At 34.3% G+C, this 21,553-nt stretch overlaps 1 protein-coding gene across 1 annotated transcript in view; it reads left to right on the top strand.

Moving 5' to 3' along the window:
* Adam18 (ADAM metallopeptidase domain 18) overlaps positions 1-21,553 on the top strand; it is a 78,891-nt gene that overhangs the window by 11,006 nt on the left and 46,332 nt on the right. Inside the window, exons 5-8 of the mRNA XM_058573112.1 lie at positions 3,407-3,502; positions 6,201-6,399; positions 11,190-11,295; positions 13,339-13,528. Coding sequence (XP_058429095.1) covers positions 3,407-3,502; positions 6,201-6,399; positions 11,190-11,295; positions 13,339-13,528 — 591 coding nt within the window. The remainder of the gene's footprint in view (positions 1-3,406; positions 3,503-6,200; positions 6,400-11,189; positions 11,296-13,338; positions 13,529-21,553) is intronic.

Below are 21,553 nucleotides of genomic sequence, written 5' to 3'. Positions count from 1 at the left end.
TGTTAGTTGCTATTCAATTCCTAACTCATGTGGCTTTATTCTTTGTTTCTATACAAACATCTGTGAAATTTTATTGTACATTTTTTCCCTATCTTCTGTGGCTGCATGAATTTCTAAGCATTATAATGAGTTGTATTTAATCACTCTCAAACATTCCTGTGATTATGAGTTTTTGAATGGTCAATTTTTTTTCTATTTTTTTCATCATTTGATTATACTTCATCAGTCAGATTTTTAGTGTACATTACTCTCAACAGGTGGGACCGCATATTTAGTCTATTATAAATATCATTGTTCCAAATATTTATCAATTCTCCTCATTTATCTAAAATAAAGTATCTTTATGATTCTTCCCCCACCAGTCTCATGAGTTACTTCCCCTTACAAAAGAAGCTGACTACCATGTTTATATACTATTAAATCCCTATGAGTTCTCTTAATCATCTTCTCCACAAAATGAAACTTCTATGTATGAGTCTGCTTATCTGTGTGTGCATTTTTGCGTGAGTATCAAAGGTTTGCAATTATTATGCATTCCCCAACTCTTATTCTTCTGATAAGCAGTACCACATTCCTCTTGCATTTCCTACACCTAAATATGGTACCCATCTCCCTGCCAATAAATACTGGTTATTTTTAAAGAAGCATAAAATGACACAACCCAATACATGGCTAGATATGCATACTGTGGTTTTCTACAAATACAGACTGTGGGTAGATTGACATTTATAACAGACACTATCAGTGCCCTACCAGCATGTACTGTTGCTGCAGAGTGTTTTGTTACCTGTACCAGAAACTTGGTCCAGTACTGCTTCTTGTGGCCTTAACAGTGTGTATAGCCATTAGCAGAGGAGGCTCAATGCACTTAAGAACTAATGATTGGCCCTCAGACAACCATTATGGTCAGTTGGTGGATAAATGTTCCAAATTACTGTGTCTTGTGAGGAAATTCTCTGAAGAATGTTCTACATCAGCTTTTTTCACACTGTAGCCAGTTGGCTAAACCCAGCTGCCACTTTTTTGTTCTTATTGTTGTTTGGTAGTGAGGTTTTACTAGAATACAAACATGCCCATTTGTTTGCATATTATCTATGGCTGCTTTTGTGCTACTACATAAGTGTGGAAAAGTTGCCGTGCAAATCATATTGTGAACAACTTGGAAATAAGCACTCTTTGGTCCTTTACAGTAAATGTTGTTGATCTCTGCTCTATATCCTCTGTCAGAGTTTCTTGTGGGATTTAGTTTAGTTAGTTTGCTGGAGCAGTAAAGAGTGAGTAACCCATATGTAGTAGTTGCTTCCCTTACATAACCTCCATACTCCCATACCTAGTGGCTTGGTGGTAGGCATAATGGACCTTCAAAGGTACCCTCCCTGCAAAACCTGACATTTGTGGATATGTTACAGTACATAGCAAAGTGCCTTTCAAAAGTAAATAAGATTATGAACTTTAATAGGTAGAGATTATTGTGGATTATCTGGATAAACTCCATTTAACCACAAATGAAACTTCACCTGAGATCAGTTGCCTCACAAGACAATGCTTGCTCTTCCCAAGCTCTGCACCCAGCTTCCTCTCTTGGTTCTAGACCACAATTTGTGTCAAGTGAAAGGATAGTTCAAGAGAGAAGGCACTCTCTGATTATGGAATAAAGAATTATTATGCTTTTTAATTTGCAGGATTTTGCTGATATGCATAGATAAGAATATGCCATGGTCAGATGTTAAGGATGCTACCCCAAGTTGTTAAAATATGCACCTGAATAGAGTATTCTTTATTGATAGGGAAGACTCTCTGATGAATGACCTCAATCCTTGGAAAGAAAACCTAAGGCCAATCTTAACATGCTGCTTAATTGATCTCTGTAGATTGGAAACAACCTGTCCTACAATAAATGAAGTTGAGCTGCCAGAACTACCTTGGCAGAGTTAGGGGTCAAAATTTCAAAACAGCCACTTGAAAAGTTCAAAATATTGTTGAAAACCTTAACAATATATTTTTTCTATAGACTGATGTTGGTCATTGGAGGCTTTATTATGGAGCTGGTTTCCCTTATGTCATTGGATTATTAGATTGTATAATAACAAAGGCTAATGGCAGCATTTTACCATGTAATGTAATTAGCACAGATGCAATTAGCATAATGGGAAGTGAGGTATAGATGACAGCTAAGGGTCTTGACCTGCACGGGTTTATACTTGTGGCTCAGATAGATCTGGCCACTCAATGATATTGTTTAATGTATATAACCAAAAATTAAGAGCACAGGATTGGTGCCAGTTACTCTAAGTGGAAAACTTACAATTCATTGCCAATTTCCAGATCTAAGCCAATCTCAGAGCTACAGCTATTTGTCCGAATAGAGCATGAGATCCTATAATGCTCCAGCAAGGATAACTAGCTATTTATTCAGTAATTTGCCCCAAAGTGGCCCACAGCTATTTACTAAAGTAGCTTTACACTGTGGAACAGTGAATACCCAGGTCATCACAGGATACAAAATCACAGTATATACATCAGAAGGCCCAGAATACCATTGTATTTATAATAGCGGTGCAAGGAATCCAGGCAATTCCTGGAATTCCTGCAAAAAATCCGACAAGGGTCAGGTGGATCTATCATCTTAACTCATTTTCATTCCAGGAGTCCTTTAGTGACACACTAGGGTGGATCTATTTGGAAGTTGACAGGTGCTCACATTGGTTCTCTAACTTGTACAGTAAGAGCTCTAAAGACAGGAAAGGACAAATGGAAACACCTGAAATTACCAGAATAGAAATTAAGGACTAATATGTAGTTGATGAAGAAATTAGAAAGTAATCTCAACTATGTGAAAGTTAAATGAAATGATAACCAAGACATTAAAAATATATTGTATGAAGAACCTATACTAACAGTGATGACATCACAGACCTCCAAAGGTCATCATGGTTGGCACCGATTCTGTATCCATGGTCTCATCAATGTAGGTGCTTTGTAGAATAAAGAAATAAGCCACCACTAACACTACTAAAAGAAAAAAAAATACATTAATACACATTAAGCGTATTTGATTATGCTTGTTATACTTATAATAGAAATCTTTGATAAATGATTCACTAACAACACAATTGAGGAAAGTTTATATTTTTCCTAGAAATTTCCTTTTTAAAAAACATCCCCTGAAAATACATTTTCATGCTAGTGATTTATGAGTAAGTTTCTAAATATTTTAGCCAGTAAATTTTACTGATCAACTGCTAATTTAGATGTTGTTTTCTTAGTTCTTAATGGGTAGCCTAGAAATAGTAAACAAAGTAAAGCTTCATTGCATATAATTAGTAAATTGAACATGGAGTTTTGAATTGAAACAAGTTTTTGAGTGGTTCCACTGGAGTAATAGCTTCCTCTTTTGAAATTTTAGGAATGTCAATTTAAAAAGTGCTGCAATTTTAAGACTTGTAAGCTGAAAGGTTCAGTAAAATGTGGCTCTGGACCATGTTGTACATCCAAATGTGAGGTAAGTTGCTGACATTCCTGAAGAGGAAGTTGATTTTCAATAATAGAAGGCTGTGTTAACTGAATCAATATGAAATTTATAAAAAGCATATAGAATTAATTGAGTGAAATAATATATAAATTGCATAAAAAAATAAGTATATAAGGAAAATTGGTATGAAATAAAGAAGACATCTCCGATTGGTACTGATTATTCTGTAGTGTTGAAACCACAAAGCTTACCATCTTCTAAATTATCAAATAAAGAGGACAAAGAAAATATATATATTACTATATCAAAAATATTGATGCTTAAATAAATCATAAAGTGAAATGAATAAATGACTAATTATGAAGAAATTATAACATTAAAAATAGGCACAATGTCTAATATGCAAAACTCACATATAGGAACCATGGTTATTATATTGGAATAATTATATAAATTATTCCTTAATGTAAAAAAGTTAGTAAATGTGGGTTATTAATTTAAGTTATCTCAATACAATAAGTTTGGATAGGAAAGCAAGTTCCCCAATACAAAATATTTTATGATTTCAGTTCTGGTCAATCACTTAGACTTAAATATTAAGTATATTCTTTCTTCCCATTTTTTTCTATTAAGATCTAACTTAGTGCTGCAAAGTTCTGTTGGTGAGGATTTCTGAGTGTTATAAGTGATAACATCACAGCCAAGGCTAGGTTATTTTGTCATGCCCTCACAAGTCCCCCCTTACTTCTTTGCTATCAATCCATATTTCACCCACAGCTCCTAGTACCCACCAGTCGTTTTCTGCCTTTATAATTTTGCTTTGATACAAATTTCACATAAATTAAATCATACAATATGTGTAAACATATGAATTAGGCATTTTAGCACAATTGTTTTGAGATTCATTCTTATGCAGGTTTTATTGGTTCATTCATTTTGTTCCTGAATAGTATTGAAAGGAGTAGAATGACATACCATAGTTTATTATTCATTCCCCAGTTGAGGAATATTTGGGTCATTTTCAGTTTAGGGAAATAAAAAATGTACCTACTACAAATAGTAGATTGTATATGAGCATAGTGTGCCATTTCTTTTAACTGGACACTTTGAAGTAGGATTGCTGAACCATAAAGTAAATGCATATGAAACTGTGCTACTTTGAATTCCAACCAGCACCTTTTAAAATTTACAGTGTATATAATAAAATAACAGTGTATATAATGCTTTACAAATTAAATATAAATTCTAAAACTATACAACTACTAGTTTTATTTTATCTTCTCTATTGGTTTGCTGTTTATACATCTTAAAAATAATTTCACTGGTTGCTCCAAAATTTACAAGATTTGATTAATCAGAGACTAATTTCATATAACCTACCACTTCCTGTGTAATAAATTGATCTTATAAAAGAAAAATTCATGCTTACTCCAAACACAAAATCTGTTGTCACTATTTTTGCTTTAGTTAGCCTTTTATATTTTAGAGCAAGTGAAAAAAGAAAAATGAAGATTTATAATTAATACAATTTATTCAATTTCCAGCTCTTATTTCCTTTGTCTGTTTAGGTTTATATTTCTTGTCCTAAAAACCTTTCCTTAATATTTTTTTGTAATGTGGGTCTGCTGAAAACAAATTCTCTAATTTGTTTGTATAGAAGATTCTTATTTCTGATTCAATTTTCCTTTCCATGACTTTTAAGATGCCACTTCATTTATTTCTCACTTTTGCTTTATTAAATAAGCAATTGTATCAACATGGATTTTACTGTCTGGGTATATGTGTCGAGCAGAGAGAGAAGAGAAAGAAAGAAGGGAAACAGCATTTGGATGTGGTGGACTTTGCTATGAAATGCAAAGGATAACCAATTTTTTTTTCAGCAAGTCACAAACATTTAGTACTAAACACACTCTGAGCTATGCAGGGAGACCTTTATGCTCTCTGGTAATGATAAATATAATGATGGTGGTTTGATCAGTATTATATACACTGTTTTCAAGTATTATAAGCATTCTAAGCATTTTTCCATTAAGTCAATTTAATACCCATAAGAGCTCTATGAAATTATGATTATTATCCTAAATTTACAAATGTAAAATGAGATACCATATGTTGCATTCACACAAACAACCTAATACAAGTCAAAGCCAGGGACTAAAGCTAGATTGACTGGCTTCTTGATCTCTCTAAGAACAAAAAAGTAGTGGTAATGTTCCTTCAATTTTAAGAAACATTTGACCAGTTTGACCAGACTGTTTAATTTCCCTTTAAATGCTGGTTGCATCAAACTGCCTCACACTGAAGGAAACCACACAGGTGGGAAGTTGTAAGCCTGATGTCAGAGGGACCTTTGAGATAGTTACTCTTTCCTGGACTTCTCCATGCCTGTTGTACCTTATTTTTCCTTGGGAGGGAGAACTCTTAGCCTCAGGAATTCTGTCATTCCCTCAATTATCAATAACCAGCCATGTTTTTTTAAATTTAGTTTTAGTTGCAGTTGGACCTGATACCTTTATTTTATTTATTTTTATGTGGTGCTGAGGACCTGGAACATTTTTGTATGGATTTTATGTGGTGCTGAGGACCCAGGTCTTCGAAAGTGCTAGGCGAGCACTCTAGCGCTGAGCCACAACCCCAGCCCTGACCGGGCATGTTTTATTTGATAAATCTGTTCAGTAATTAATTAAGGAATTCACAGAACATAATTTTCTTTTTCATTTTCCTCCAGTTTTCAGTAGCAGGAACTCCGTGTAGAAAGAGTACTGACCAGGAGTGTGATTTTACAGAATACTGCAATGGAACTTCCAGCCATTGTGTTCCTGACACTTATGCACTGAATGGATACTTGTGCAAGTTTGGAACTGCATATTGTTATAATGGACAATGCCGAACTACTGATAACCAGTGTGCCAAGATATTTGGAAAAGGTACTGTTCTTTCATATTTCTTTTACCTTAAATTTGGATCCTTCTGTAGGTTTCAAAATGTACCACACAACTCTAGAAGTGGATAACTAACTCAGTGAGGATGAAATTCAAACTAAGAAAGTAAAGTAGTATAGTACTTCTTGAGATTTTCCCAAGATAGTGTTGTGTCTTCCTTTTCTCATAGCTTGATATTTTGGTTTTGATAGTTGGCTACCTGGCGAAAACTCTTATTATATTTAAAGCTCATAATTTATATAAAGATTCGAATGGCAAATCAGTAGATTCTGAAATTTTAATTACTTTCCTTTTATTCCCCACATTCATGATCTAATTTAAATGGCACGAAACTTACAAAGATCAGAGTGAATTTCATTCCTCACTGAAGAGCAACTGCTAGGATAATAGTAGTTGCAGACCATTTGATCAAAACTCCATGTTCATAGTTTGCTTTTCAGATATCTTTTAAGTGTAATTCATAAAAGATTCATGCATATATGCTTACTTTTTGGTGAGTAATTATTCAAAGTACTCAGTATGATTTTGTGTTTTTAGAGGGATTAAGATAATTTGAATACATCAAAATTACCCAATGAAATATATTCAAATATAATTATTTACTAGTTGACTAAAGGTTAAATAACACCTAGTTTTAATTATTTGTCAAGACAAGGAGTATAGTTTGTACTAAATGGTATGCGTGTGGTCCGTGTTGGCTAATTATTTGAAATTGTCTTAAATAACTCAGGTTAGGTGACTTAACCAAATTCAACCAGATCTGAGTTTTAATTTTTAAATCACCTGTCCATGCTGTTTTTTTCTATGCTGTTTTTTAATGCTACATTTTTGTATGGGTTTGCATATGTTTTTTTTTTTTTCATTTTTGTTTATTTTTTAATATTATTTTTTATTATCAGAATAACTTTACATCATGATATAACACAGCTCTTAAAAATAAAATCAGATAATATTTCTTGTAAGGAAAATCTAGGATATACTCTCTTTTGTTAAAACTAAAAATTAAAACCTTGTACTCATTGGATAACCTGATATTTTATGTCTGTTTGAGTTCTAATTGAAACATTTAGGAGAGTTTACAAATCATGTGTTTCTTCCTCTAATAATACAAGCTCTAGTATCTTCACAAAATGGACATACAAGGTTCAAAAAAAATCTCACTTTTTGATATAATTTGTTCATTCATTTATTCATTCATTCACTTGGGCTCTTATCTAATGCAGGCATTTTTTTTTCTTATGTTACCAAAAACCATAGAGCCAAAGACTGTTCTGAGACTGCTTATGTGAGATGTGCAGAGTAGCAAATAGTTAGCATTAACTTAAAATTGCTTAGTGAAAGAGAATATGCTAGCTGGCCCAATGGAAATGCATGACTGAAAAAATATCTGCAAGGACAGTGGAATTTGATAGTAATTAGTAAGCACTAATAGGTCTAGGAAAAGATAAGAAAAACATGTGTATTTCAAAGCAAAGTGTGATTTCAGAAGGTCTACCTGCAAACATATAATGACTCTTTCATCACTTAAAAAATGAGGTTCTAAAGAACTAAAGAGTTGATTATCAATTTGAAGCAACTCTAAAAAAGGTTAAGTTCTTTATTAGGTCTGTTTTCTCTTTGTTAGTGTTAAAGTTTTTGTTAGGTCTGTTTTCTCAGTGTTAAATTTCTGTCTGGAGAAAAAGATGGACTTGTATTTGGGATGGGGATGGTTGAAAACATGGCTCCCCAAATCCTGAGTTTCTAGGCTTCTATGAAACATCTGACCCTATGGAATGGTCCATCTCTGTTCCCTCCTTCTCTGTCTCTCAATTTAGCATGGCATAAGTATGATCCCCTTGGATAAAGAAACATTTATTGTTTAGGAAGCACTCTTGCAAAATCTAGGATTTACCGTCCTGGCAAAGATGCTAGACAATAGTAAAAACTTTTTAATAGTATGGCTTCCAGACCATGAATCCTTATTCTAAACTGAAATTTAAGTTCCAGAATTTCCATAACAGATTATGGAGAAAAAATGAAAATTCTCAGTAAAGTGTATTGTCTATACTGGGTGTATAAGGCCAAATATTTGGTCCAACAGGAAACCCCAAAACCATAGAAAGTGCTATGAGAGGGATACCAAACTCAGCAGTGCTTAACTTTCAGGAACCAAAAGGATGAACTCAATATAATTAGTGATAGGGTTGGAGTAGCAGACATGAGTAACTACTGAGAGTAAGGAAGTGATAGAATATGACTTCTCTTGTTCTGTCAGCAGACCAAAAGAATATAACTAAATTTGTACCATCAAAAAAAATTTGATGAACTTTGTAACCTCAATAAATGTCATAATGACATGTCCAAATTCTGAATCTAAACCAGTTTTTAGAACCAAAACATACTGACAGAAGCTAAGACCCCAGAAGAAAATCCCCACTGTACCTTGGTAAACACACATTCACAGTTCTCCTACCATGTTCCTACAACTATTTAACTAGGTATCTATACACTGGGGAAAAGAAAATGCCCAAGCATTTTTAAAACTGACATAAACAGTCTGAATTGTCATGGATACCCATAAGGTAGATTTGGACATCCCCAAAACCGTTTCATTGATTAATGATTTTATATAATAAGGCTCAACAAAGTTTAGCAAGCATGCTAGAAGGTCTGTGTTAAATACATGTGCTACAGTGAACAGGAGGTAGATACCAAAACTTTTCAGGGTTTGTCAACAACAGGAAACTTTTTAGGAACCCTGTGGTTAGACATGATCTGTTATTCCCACAAAGTAAAAGACAAACTACCATATCTTGTACCTCATATTATAAGGAAAAAATTGCAATCCATGGTAACTTCTCTCGAGTCTGGAAGCAGTATCATTCACATGAGTAACAAACTGCTCAGTTCCACTCATTGGATGGCATACAATTTGCTAATTTTGAGTAAAATCAACAGGCTGGTCCTGGACAGCAGCATGTCCACGCTGTGCTGCAAGCAGACCTGATTTTTGGAGATAAATCACAGCAGACCCAATAATATTAGAAGTGTTAGGTTATGAGGAAAAAAAGTCACATATAGCCTGTAACAAGCCTCTTTAGAAATATGGTAGTTCATGTTCTAGTGTTCTTAGAGCAAGGCTGCTATCTGAACAGAAATATATCACTTCTCTGCGTGATGCTAGTTCTTACAATGATGGAAAATCTGACTTGAGGACACCAACTGATGACCATATGCATTATAAGCTCACTTATGTCAGAAACACCAAGTTATGTGGTTAGATAGAGGAGTCATTCCTCTGGGTTCCAGTCTGCTTAAAAAAAAGAAAATCACAGAAGAAACATCCATGATCAGGAAACATCCAAGATCAGGAAATTTAGAGCAGTGTGTCTTTCTCCCCTCCTACAGCTTTTCTTTTCTCTCATCTCACAACTATGAATCCCTGGGGTGTCATCATGACCAGCTGACACAGGAAGAACAAGCCCAGACTTGTTTCTTAGATGGGTTGGCTAGATAACTGGTTGTAAGGCAAGGAAAAAAAAACAGTAACTGCTTTGCAACCTCACTTGGGAGTGGTCTTGAAATATTCTGACCACCTGGTCATGCTCCTTCTATAGAAAGATGTATGGCTGGTCATTGGACTACAGATGTTTTTATAGGTAGCGACAAAGGGCTCAGTTTCTTGGTGGGGAAACTGAATGTGAAAAGATTGGAAGATTAGAAATAAAAGTTCTAGGGTAGAAATACATGGGTAGACAACTTAAAGTGGGGGTGCAATGTGAAGATCAGCATTTGAATTCATTAGGTGAACACCCATTGGAAAGACACAAAGCACATAGAGATGTAATGACTCAGCCACAGATGAGACAGAATATCAACAAAAGATGAGCCACATCATCGCCTGCAGCACAGATGCATTCCTGGATTTTTCTCTATTACTTTTCCTTTTTGGTTTTGAAAGGCTGATATTTTTCTGCAGGAGGCTTGTCTCTTTCTTGAGTACTTGCCTCACCTGGTCAAAGGCAGCCAAGAGTAACCAAGACACACCCTCTGTTTTCTTGCCTCTGGGCCTAAGGCAACACATCTATCAGTGCCACTGTCTTTAAATGATTGAGAAGAGTTTCTCCAAATGTGGCAACAGCACAGAGCATGAGCTACTCACTTTTGAGCTTCTTATAGTAGTTTTCTAATCACCCATCACTAGGCTTCACTGCCAGGGCCACATTTGTTAGCCATATTTGATAGTGGTTTGAATTCATTAGGTAAATACCACTTCTAGGTTTCTGTTCCTGTGTTTAACAAAATGGAATAACTCTCAAATCTCCAAAATTTAATATTCCATGTTATTTTCACTATGATACCCAATTTGAAAGATGAGTTTTAAAATACCACTGATCCCCCATAAGAGAGGGGAAAAAAAAACCCATAATATGACAAAGTATATGCCAATTCCAAAGATTTCTGTCCCCAAATGACATGCTTTAAGATTCTCAACAGATTAAGAAGAGCAAGTTACAAGGTTACAACTAATAACTTTTGGACTAGGATGTAGTTGCTCCCATAGGGAGAAACAGTAGTTGTTTTTTAAAATGATTCAACTTGCCTCAGTAGACATAATCCTTTTCTGTTTTGTTAGATATGAGTATTATTTCTTTCAACTTTTATTGACAAGGTGCATATGAAAACCAAAATTGATCAAATACATGATTATTTTGAAATAAGAGTTTCATTAGTTCATTACTGGCAAATATTTAACTGGATTAAGGATGATAATGCAGTTGACATGTTTGCTATAGGTGCTCAAGGAGGTCCCTACACCTGCTTTAAAGAAGTTAATTCTCCTATTGAGAGATCTGGAAACTGTGGTTTTAAAAATTCTCAACCATTACCTTGTGAACAGAAGTACGTATATAGAAGGGGGATTATTTATTTAAGTCATAAAAATTACATATTTCTTGTCAAGAGACACCAAATAATAATAACAAACAATAAATGAATAACAGGACAATGTTTTCAAATTGCAGTATATATATATTTTTTCTTCTATGCCTTAAGAGTTTTCCTTTTCCTTACTTTTTTTGTTGACACCATCCTAAGAATGAGACTGAATGAAAAGAAGGCTTATGCTTATTACCAGAGGAAGGAAAGATGCACAAATTTTCAAAATTTAAGTCTCCTGCTCTGTAATTGAAATTGAGTTTAGATTAGGTGTATCAATGACAATAATCCTAAAGCAATTTTTTAAAGACAGGGTTGTTGAAAGGAAGAAAACAGTTTTAATTATTTCCAAGAAAAAGCATAGAATTACTTTTTAATATGTTAACATGGCAATTGGAGCTGCTAAAAGCCACATGAGAAAGTGATTAATGAAATCCAATAAAGAAAGTTCTTACCCTTCAACAAACAAATGCTTCCTTAATTTCATTGGGTATTGATAATAAAGCGAACACACACACACACACACACACACACACACACACACACACACTAATAACCAAACCAGAGTCAAAAAAATAAAGAATAAGGAAGATTATAGAAAACCCCTCAGATAGATCAAGTAATTCAGGAAGAGCAGAGCTTTCTTTTATTTTTCAATGAATTGCCTGGGGAAAAAAAAACTGTAAAATTCTTAGGTAATCATCACAGTTCAGTTCAAACAACCTTGGCTCCTTTCGAAGGTGTCTATTTGAGTGAGTCTAAGACAATATTCTCCTCTAGGCTCCTCCATCCATTAATCATCTATACATCATGTATGGCACAAAGAAGATATAAAATTTCCCCCACTACCCAACACAAGAGGACTAGTGGATGGAAATGAGATGTGGAATCAAAAAGATGAGTGGGAACAACATGAGTAAACCCTGTATAATAACTAAAAGACAAGGTATAATCAGCTACACCTTGTTAGATACTGATATTGAGCTCCAGTGACTAAGCACAGTAAGATATACCATAGTGGATCCCAATAAAAAGAGAAGGTGTGATAAATAATCTCTCTCCAAGATGGCCAGAAATTTGTTGCCTTTGGTCTAACAGTACTGTGTTAGTTAGCTTTTCATCATCATGACCAAAATACCCAACAAGAACAACTTAGAGGAGGAAAGGTTTATCTGGTTCGATTAGCCAACTCCATTGCTCTGGGTCACAGATGAGACAGAATATCATGGCAGAAGGGTGTGACAGAGGAAATCTGCTCAACTCATGGCAGTCAGAAGCATAAAGAGAGTGAGAGAGGAGCCAGGGATAAGATATAGCCCAACATTATGCCCCACCCACAACCTACTTACTTCAGCTATGCCCCAGCTGCCTACAGTACTACTCCATAGTTCTTTCAGATTGTTAATCCACCAAATGGATTAATTCACAGATGAGGTTATAGCTCTCATAATCTAATCTTTTTAACATCTGTATATGCCTGCACATATATATCAGGGGGCTCAGGATGTACAGAAACTTATTTTCTAGAAAGCATGACAGGGACCATAGGCATATCAGAAGATACAGAAAGAGTAAATACAATTAGCTACTCTCAGCAATTTTAGGTAAAAAGTCACCAGATTGGCCAGCCTATATCAAAAGGGATACAAGTGATGAATTCTCCTAAAGAATATGGTAAATTATGATGAATGCTCCTAAGATAACTGGAAAATAGAGAAAAATAATACTTTTTGAGCTGTATAATCAAAAAAGAAAATCATGTATTTATATCTAATTTCAGTATGTACATTTCAATTCTGCTACAATGCTGGTTAATCTGGTTGCATTTACTTGTTTCTAAAATGTGTTTTACCTTTATAAAAATATAAAACATGTTTCCATTTTGTTTTTTTTATGGTTTTGTGCCATTGGCTAAACAATATTTATGTTTTTATTCATGCAATATTCAATTGGAAGTTGGTATCATTAAAAACTAAAATAATAAGGAAATTCTGTTTTTCATTCCAGGGATATTCTCTGTGGAAAATTAACTTGTGTTTGGCCACATAAAAATACTTATAAAACTGCTGCTCAATATACAGTTTATTCATATATTCATGATCATGTGTGTCTATCCATAATTCCTGGGTCGTCTTTGAGTTCAGATGGAAGAGATAATGCTTATGTGGCTGATGGCACTGTGTGTGGACCACAAATGGTAACAAAATGTGATAATTTATCCATAGTTTTATGAAATCTTCTTAATTATCACCTATCACATTTCATGATGCTAGCATAATTATACTGAATGGATTTCAACCTGGTGCTTACATTAATTTCCCATATAATATAAAGAAGGACAAAGTCTCAGTTATCTAATAATGTTGCTCTTTGTATGAACCTGTTATCAGCTTTTAAGTGAAAAAAGAACATATGTGTTCTAAACATGAGATTATAGTAACTGCCAGATGATGTTTTTTGAGCCTTCAAATACTAGCTTTAAAATTCTAGTTCTGAATTTTTGCTTTATACAGAACCATAATCAATCTTTCATATTTCTTAGGTCATCTACTTATATATCTGATCAAAGCACTTAGTGTCAGTATTTCAACCTCACCATTTTCCTTGTCCTACCGTGTTAGCTAGTGTTTGTAGAACAATAACAATGATAAATGCAATGATAGTTAAAAAAATGTCAGAAGTCTGGAAGAACCCAACAAGAAAACCATTTCTCTGTTTCTGTAGCAGGAATAATAGTAATAGTACATATACATGCTCATGTACATATGCATGTGAGTGTATATTTATGTGAGAATTATATGCTTGTAGTCATACCATAAAGGACAGAAGTTGTACAAAGACTTAGTCAGTCTGTAGATATGAAGGACATATTCCTGAAAAAATAATATGACATTTGAGATATAAAGCAACAATTATAAATCAGTATGTTACATGTAAATGGCATTTAGCACTTACTTGCTGGATAAAAATAAAGCAAAACCTGCAAATGGTGGATCAAACAGAAACCAACTCTTAAATGTAATATCAGCAATCCTGGTCCCTTAAGAAGTTTGCTTGTCCTGGTGTCCTGTAAGATGGCTCCCAATGATCCCACTTCCTGGTATCCACTGCTTTGTGTAATCCACTCCCTTTGTGTGTGGGTTACATCTAAAGCCTTGCTTCTAACAAACAGAATAAATAAGGCAAAAGTTATGGGATGTCATTGGATTAGGTCAGAAAAGACAGTGGTTTCTGTTTTGCATGGATGCTCACTGCCGCCTTCTCACTTTGTGCAGCATGGTGTCCTCAGGGAAAAGCCCACAAGGAAAGCAACTGGGGTCCAGAAAGAATCTGAGGGCCTCAGTCAAGCAATCCATGGGGAGCTTAATTCTGCCAATAACCACATACACAAGCTGTGAAGAAGATCTTTCAGATCAAGACTTCATAGGAGACAGCAACCCCAGATGCTACCTTGAGCATAGCTTTATGGGGGACTGGGAGACTGGGAAACCAGTCTCTGAGAACAATAAGATGTTCTCAGATTTCTGCCCTACAGAAACTATGATATGATAAATATGTGTTGTTTAATGTCATTAATTGTAGGGAAAATTTGTTATGCAGCAATAGATAATGTAGATTTTGGTACCTGAAGTATGGTGCTGCTATAACAAATACCTAAAAATGGGGATGTGAACATAGAACCAGGAAGTGGTAAGGGTTTGGAGGCATTTGGAAAATCTTAATGAAGGAAGCTGCCTGAAACAAATCATGAGTATCCCTCTTGCCTTTGAGAGCCATGTTAGTGAGAGGTCAAGAAATAGTGAGATATATGTCATTGAAAACTGAAGGAATTTTGATTGGAATTGCATTAAATTTACAAAGTGCTTTTGGAAGTATGGTCATTTTGATAATATTAAGAATAGTTCTTTGATTTAAAGGTAGAGAGCTAAGCACTTTGTACCTAATGGGAAGAAAGAAATTGAGAGAATAATTATTAAATAAAAAGTATTATGGCTTTAGGATTTTGAAAATAATCAACCTCTCCAGACATAAAACTGCTTAATTAAGAAATTATTCCAAAGACTATTAGGAAAATGTGGCCCAGAGGCAAAGCAAAGAGAAAAAGAATTTTGCAAACATTAGTCATGAGTTCAAATAGAGCAAAGAATCAGGGCACATTTAATTATCTAAAATTCCATTTAAAACAAGCACATGTCTCACAGATCCACTTTAAGAAAAACGTATAAAAAAATATGTTCTGTAAAATCATCAGGGCTTTGATCTGCAGCCAGCTCAGCAAAAGCTCAAGGTAGCAAGGGGCTTATTTTCAAGATATTTGTGAATGTGGGTATTGTCAAATGTAATTAACCACAGTAATCTTCATAGGAAGTCCACTATTTTCGAAAAACATTAGTAGGCACATTGCCAGCAATGATGAACAGCACAAACAGAATAAAAATGAAAAGTGGCTATTGGACCCCCCCACTTCTCATGAATTAGTAAGAAGTAGGTGGATTAGTCTCTGTGTCATCTATTCTGTACCATTGGTCTACCAGTCTGTTTTGGTGACAATACCATGCTAGTTTTGTTACTATTGCTCTGTAGTATAGTTTAAGTTCTGGTATAGTGATGCCTCCTGCTTTACTCTTCCTGCTAAGGATTGCTTTAGCTGTTCTGGGTCTCTTATTTTTCCAGATAAATTTCATGATTGCTTTTTCTATATCTATGAGGAATGTCATTGGAATTTTGATTGGATTTGCATTAAATCTACATAGTGCTTTTTGGAAGTATGGTCATTTTGATAATATTAATTCTGCCTATCCAAGAGCAAGGTAGATCTTCCCATCTTCTTTGATTACTTTCTTTAGGGTTCTGTAATTTTCATTATATAGCTCTTTCACTTTTTTCATTAAGTTGATTCCCAAGTTTTTTTTGAGGCTATTGTAAATGGGGTATTTTTCCTCATTTTATTTTCTGAGGACTTGTCACTGATATACCGAAATGCAATTGATTTATGGGTGTTGATTTTTATATCTTGCTACTTTGCTGAATTCATTTACTAGTTTTAGAAGTTTTCTGGTGGAACTTTTAGGGTCTTCTAGATATAGAATCATATCATCAGCAAATAGTACAAATTTGAGTTCTTCTTTTCCTATGTGTATCTCTTTCTTTTGTCTCTTTAATTTCTCTGGCCAGTGTTTCAAGAACTATGTTAAATAAAAGTGGTGAAAGAAGGCATCCTTGTCTTGTTCCAGTTTTTAGAGGGAATGCCTTCAATTTTTCTCCATTTAGAATGATGTTTGCCTGGGGCTTAAGACACAGAGAATAACCCACAAAATTATAATTTTCTTATATTAGACAAAAGCGCCAAAAACATGCATTGGAGAAAAGATAGCCTCTTCAACAACTCGTGCTGGGAAAACTGGAAATCCATATGCAACAAAATGACATTAAACCCCTATCTCTCACTATGCATAAAACTCAAGTCAGAATGGATCGGGGACCTAGGAATAAAACCAGAGACTTTGCATCTAATAGAAGAAAAAGTAGGCCCTAATCTCCATCATGTAGGATTAGGCCCCAACTTCCTTAATAAGACTCCTTTGGCGCAAGAATTAAAATAAAGAATCAATAAATGGCATGGACTCTCAGCAAAAGAAACAATCTGTGAGGTGAATAGATAACCTACTTCTTGAGTTCTAATTTTTACCCCTCACACATAAGATAGAGCACTAATCTCTAGGGTATATAAAGAACTCAAAATGCTGAGCACCAAAAAAAAAAAAAAACAAAAAAAAAAACTCAATCAATAAATGGGCAAATGACCTGAACAGACACTTCTCAGAAGGTGATATACAATCATTCAACAAATATATGAAAAAATATTCATCATTGCTAGCAATTAGAGAAATGCAAATCAAAACTACACTAAAATTTCATCTCACTCCAGTCAGAATGGCAACTATTATGAATACAAACAACAATAAGTATTGGCAAGGACGTGGGGAAAAAGATATACTCACACAGTGCTTATGGGACTGCAAATTGATGCAGCCAATATGGAAAGCAGTATAGAGATTTCTTGGAAAATTGGGAATGGAACCACCATTTGACCCAGCTATCCCTCTCCCCTGTCTATACCCAAAGGAATTAAAAACAGCATACTACAGGGACATGGCCACATCAATGTTTATAGCATCACAATTTATAATAGCTAAACTATGGAACCAACATAGAAGCCCTTCAATAGATGAATGGATATAAACAATGTGGCATATATACACAATGTAATATTACCCAGCAATAAAAGAGAATAAAATCATGGCATTTACAGGTAAATAAGTGGAATTAGAGAAGATAATGCTAAGTGAAGTTAGCCAATCCCCCCCAAAAAAATGCCAAATGTTTTCTCTGATATAAGGAGGTTGATTTATCGTGGGGTAGGGAGGGGGAGCATGGAAGGAATAGATGAACTCTAGATATGGCAGAGGGGTGGTAGAGGAATGGAGGGGATATGGGGTTAGAAATGATGGTGGAATGTAATTGACATCATTACCTTAAGTACATGTATGAAGGCATGAATTGGTGTGAATATACTTTGTATACAACCAGAGATATGAACAATTGTGCTCTATATGTATAATAAGAATTTTAATGCATTCTGCTGTCATATATACATAAAAATGTTAATAAAAAAGAAGTAGGTGGAAAATGTGCAGCTGCGAACATGCAATCTTTTATGAAAAATAATGAAATAGTGTGAATGTCAGGGAAGAACTTAGAAAGTGTTCAGATGGGACTTGGACCCTAGGAAACAGATTCAGAATTCTGACAGGTGGAGAAAGATGTAAATTTCAGTTGGGATAGTAGATATCTTTATTCCAAGGCAGCAGAACTCCCCCAGGCCCTAGGTTCAACCTCTAGCCAGCCAGTCCTAGTCATTTCCGTAAGTCTTTTTTATATGCAGACCAGACAAAGAAGGCACATTGCCAACAGGGTACATAAGTGAGTACATGCTCACAAGCAAATGTTTATTACCCTGAGTACATACACTGAATCAAGGGGTTTATGACTTTACTAAAAATCACAGCCTGCCCTTCATAGGGCATATTCAAAATCCAAGAAAGATTATTATTCACAGACCCTGAATCCTAATCAAGGAACTCCCAACATGGGACATGTGATTTCAGAACTGCTATGTATCAGTTTTTCCTTTTTATCTTCTGTCCCCTGCCATTTTTGAGTAGAAATGTCAATAGAAGTTATTCTGTTCTTGTGTTACATTTGTATATTAGGGACAGATTTAATTCTTTAATTTTACATAGCCCCAGATGGAGAAGGCATACTCAAAAGAGTTATGCCACAGTGTCTCACAGCTGGAGTTAATTTACATAAAAATACTTTAGCTGAACTCATACTGTAATGCAATGATAGCTTTGGAGACCTTGGGAATGAATGTGGCATGCATTTTTAAAGGACATGTTACATTAGAGGATGGATGGTGGTCCTCTGTTTTTAAAATGCCCCTCAAAGATCTTACCTTCTCTTATCCATTTCTTTGAATAATGCACATCCCTGTTATATCATATGGCAGGATGGACCTAGAGACTTGCTTCTAAGAAGATCATTGCAAAATAACAGAATGTCACTTCAATATAGATTATAAAAGACAGTATCTTCCTTTATAAAAGACAGGAAGATACTGTCTTTTATAATCTATATTGAAGTGACATTCATTAGAAAGGAATTCATGGGAAGGAACTGAATATGTCCTCAACCTAACAACCCTTGAGAAATTGAGGATGTTAATCCAAAAGCCTGCCAACATCACATGGAAGGTTTGTAAGTTGACTCGTCTGAGTAAAACCTTCTGATGAAACTGGCTGGCACTTTAATTGCAGTCTCAAATGAAATCCTGAAGCAAATATCCTGAAGTTATGCCATGCACAGGAACTCTGTCTCACAGAAACCAAGATAACAAATTTATATTATTCAATTTCTTAAATATCCAGAAGTGCCATCTCTGGCTCACATGGTATGTACATGTTTGATTGTATCAGAAATAGCTATAAACTTTGACCCAGAAACTGTACGCTTTCTCATTTTTTTCCATGATGGGTGAGTGATGAGGTTTCACACATCCTCACCAGCATTTGGTGTTACCACTAATTTTATTGTAACCATCCTGATGTGAGTATATTGATTGATATTTGTGATTTTAATTACCTGTAATCCTAGCAGTTCAGCAGGCTGAGACAGGTGGATCACAGGTTCAAAGTGAGTCTCAGTAAAAGCGAAGTGCTAAGCAACTCAGTGAGACCCTGTTTCTAAATAAAATACAAAATAGGGCTGAGGATGTTCAGTTTGTTTGTTCTTTAATTATCCCACATGCAAGATTGCAAATATTTTCTCTTATTCTGCAGTTTTTATTTTTTATTTGTTTTGGTAGAATGTTTTTCTTGAATCACTTTCACATATAAAAATTTATACATAATTATATATCTAATTTGATGAGTTTAGAGATAACTATGCATCAATGAAACTATCACCACAATTTGTGCTATAAATCTGCCTATAACTTTCAAAAGTTTATAACTTCCAACATATAAGTTACTTAATTATTTATTATTTCTCACTGAAGCATTTAAAATGTTATTTTCCCTCTTATATATTATTTAAACATACATTCCATATCAATTATACTGAACTATTGATGTACAGGAGATCTCTAGGAATTATTTAATTTATATAACCAAAACAATGTACCATTTAACTGATGTCTCCTTATTTTCCCCATCCCCCAAATGCCTAACAACTACCTCTGTGCTTCTGTGTGTTTGACTATTTAATATTTATTATGTAAGTGATATCATGTAGTAATTGCCAATTTTTTCTGGCTTCTCATTTAACATATGTCCTCCAAACTCATTTGTGTTGTAGGAAGTAGCAGGAATCCCTTTTTTAAGGCTGAAAAATATGCCACTGAATGTATGTATCACATTTTTCTTCATCTATTCATCCATCAGTAGACATCAGTAGAGTATTGAGAAAAAATATCAACAGTGAACATGGGAGTGTGCAGATATATCTTTGGAAACCCAATTTATATTCTTCTGCATATAAACCTAGTACTGGGCTAGCTGGAATTATGTCATAGATCTATTTTTAGTTTTTGAAGAACCTCCATACAGTGTTTCATAGTGGCTGTATCAATTTACATTCCTACCAACAATACATGAGGGTTCCCTTTAATCCACATCTTATCAAATGCATGTTATCTTTACTTTCTTCTTTATAACTATTTTAACAGGTGCCAGGTGATATGTCATTATGTTTTTAATTTGTATTTTTCTGATAATTAGTGATTTTGAAGATTCTTTTATTTATCTGTTGGTCATTAGGATGTCTTCTTTTGAGAAATGCCTATTCAGATACCTTGCCTATTTTTAATTGGATTATTTGTTTTCTTACTAGTATTTGGATTGCTTATGTATTTTAAATATTAACCCTTTATGAGATGTATCATTTTGTAAAAACTTTCCCACATTTCATAGAATGATAGAATGTTTGTTCACTCTTGATTATATCTTGATTTTGCAAATGCTTTATAGTTTGATATAATTTCATAATATATTTTTTTTTGCTTTTTTGGCCTCTGCTTTTGAGTTTACAGCAAAAAAATAATTGCCAAGCCAATGTTTTGGAGTCTTTTCCCATATTTTCTTTCTTTAGTTTATAATATTTGGTCTTACACTTAAGTGTTTGATTCATTTAGAGTTAAATTTTTATAAACAAAAATCAGGATTGTGAGACAGTTGTCTACTTTTATTTATTTACATATGAATATCTCATTTTCATAATTATTAATTGAAGCAGCTGCTCTTTTCTCATTGTGTTCTTGGAAACTTTGCCAAAAATCAATTTACCATAAATGTGTGAATTTATTTCTGGGCTCCCTATTCTCTTCCATTGTTCCATATATCTGAACACTAATTTTTGTAATATATTTTGAAGTCAAATAGTCCAGTTTGGTACATTTTGCTTAAAGATCACTTTGATTAATTGGAATCCTTTTTGGTTCCATAAAAATTCAAGATTTCACCTTCTCTATCTCTTCATTCTCATTCTTTTTCTTTTTTTTTCTTTCTTTTCTCTTCCCTCTCCCCCTCCTGTTTCTCTTTCTCCTTTTACATGTTGGACTTCATCAGGCATTAGAGGATTAGGTATTCCAGTCATTCTAATC

Source organism: Marmota monax, unplaced genomic scaffold (genome assembly GCF_021218885.2).
Source record: "Marmota monax isolate L192 unplaced genomic scaffold, Marmota_monax_Labrador192_F-V1.1 WCK01_AAM20220418_F8-fsc00871, whole genome shotgun sequence".
In the NCBI taxonomy this organism is placed as follows: domain Eukaryota; kingdom Metazoa; phylum Chordata; class Mammalia; order Rodentia; family Sciuridae; genus Marmota; species Marmota monax.
Note: the sequence above shows the minus strand (reverse complement) of the source record. Positions and strands in the feature narration are given on the sequence as shown.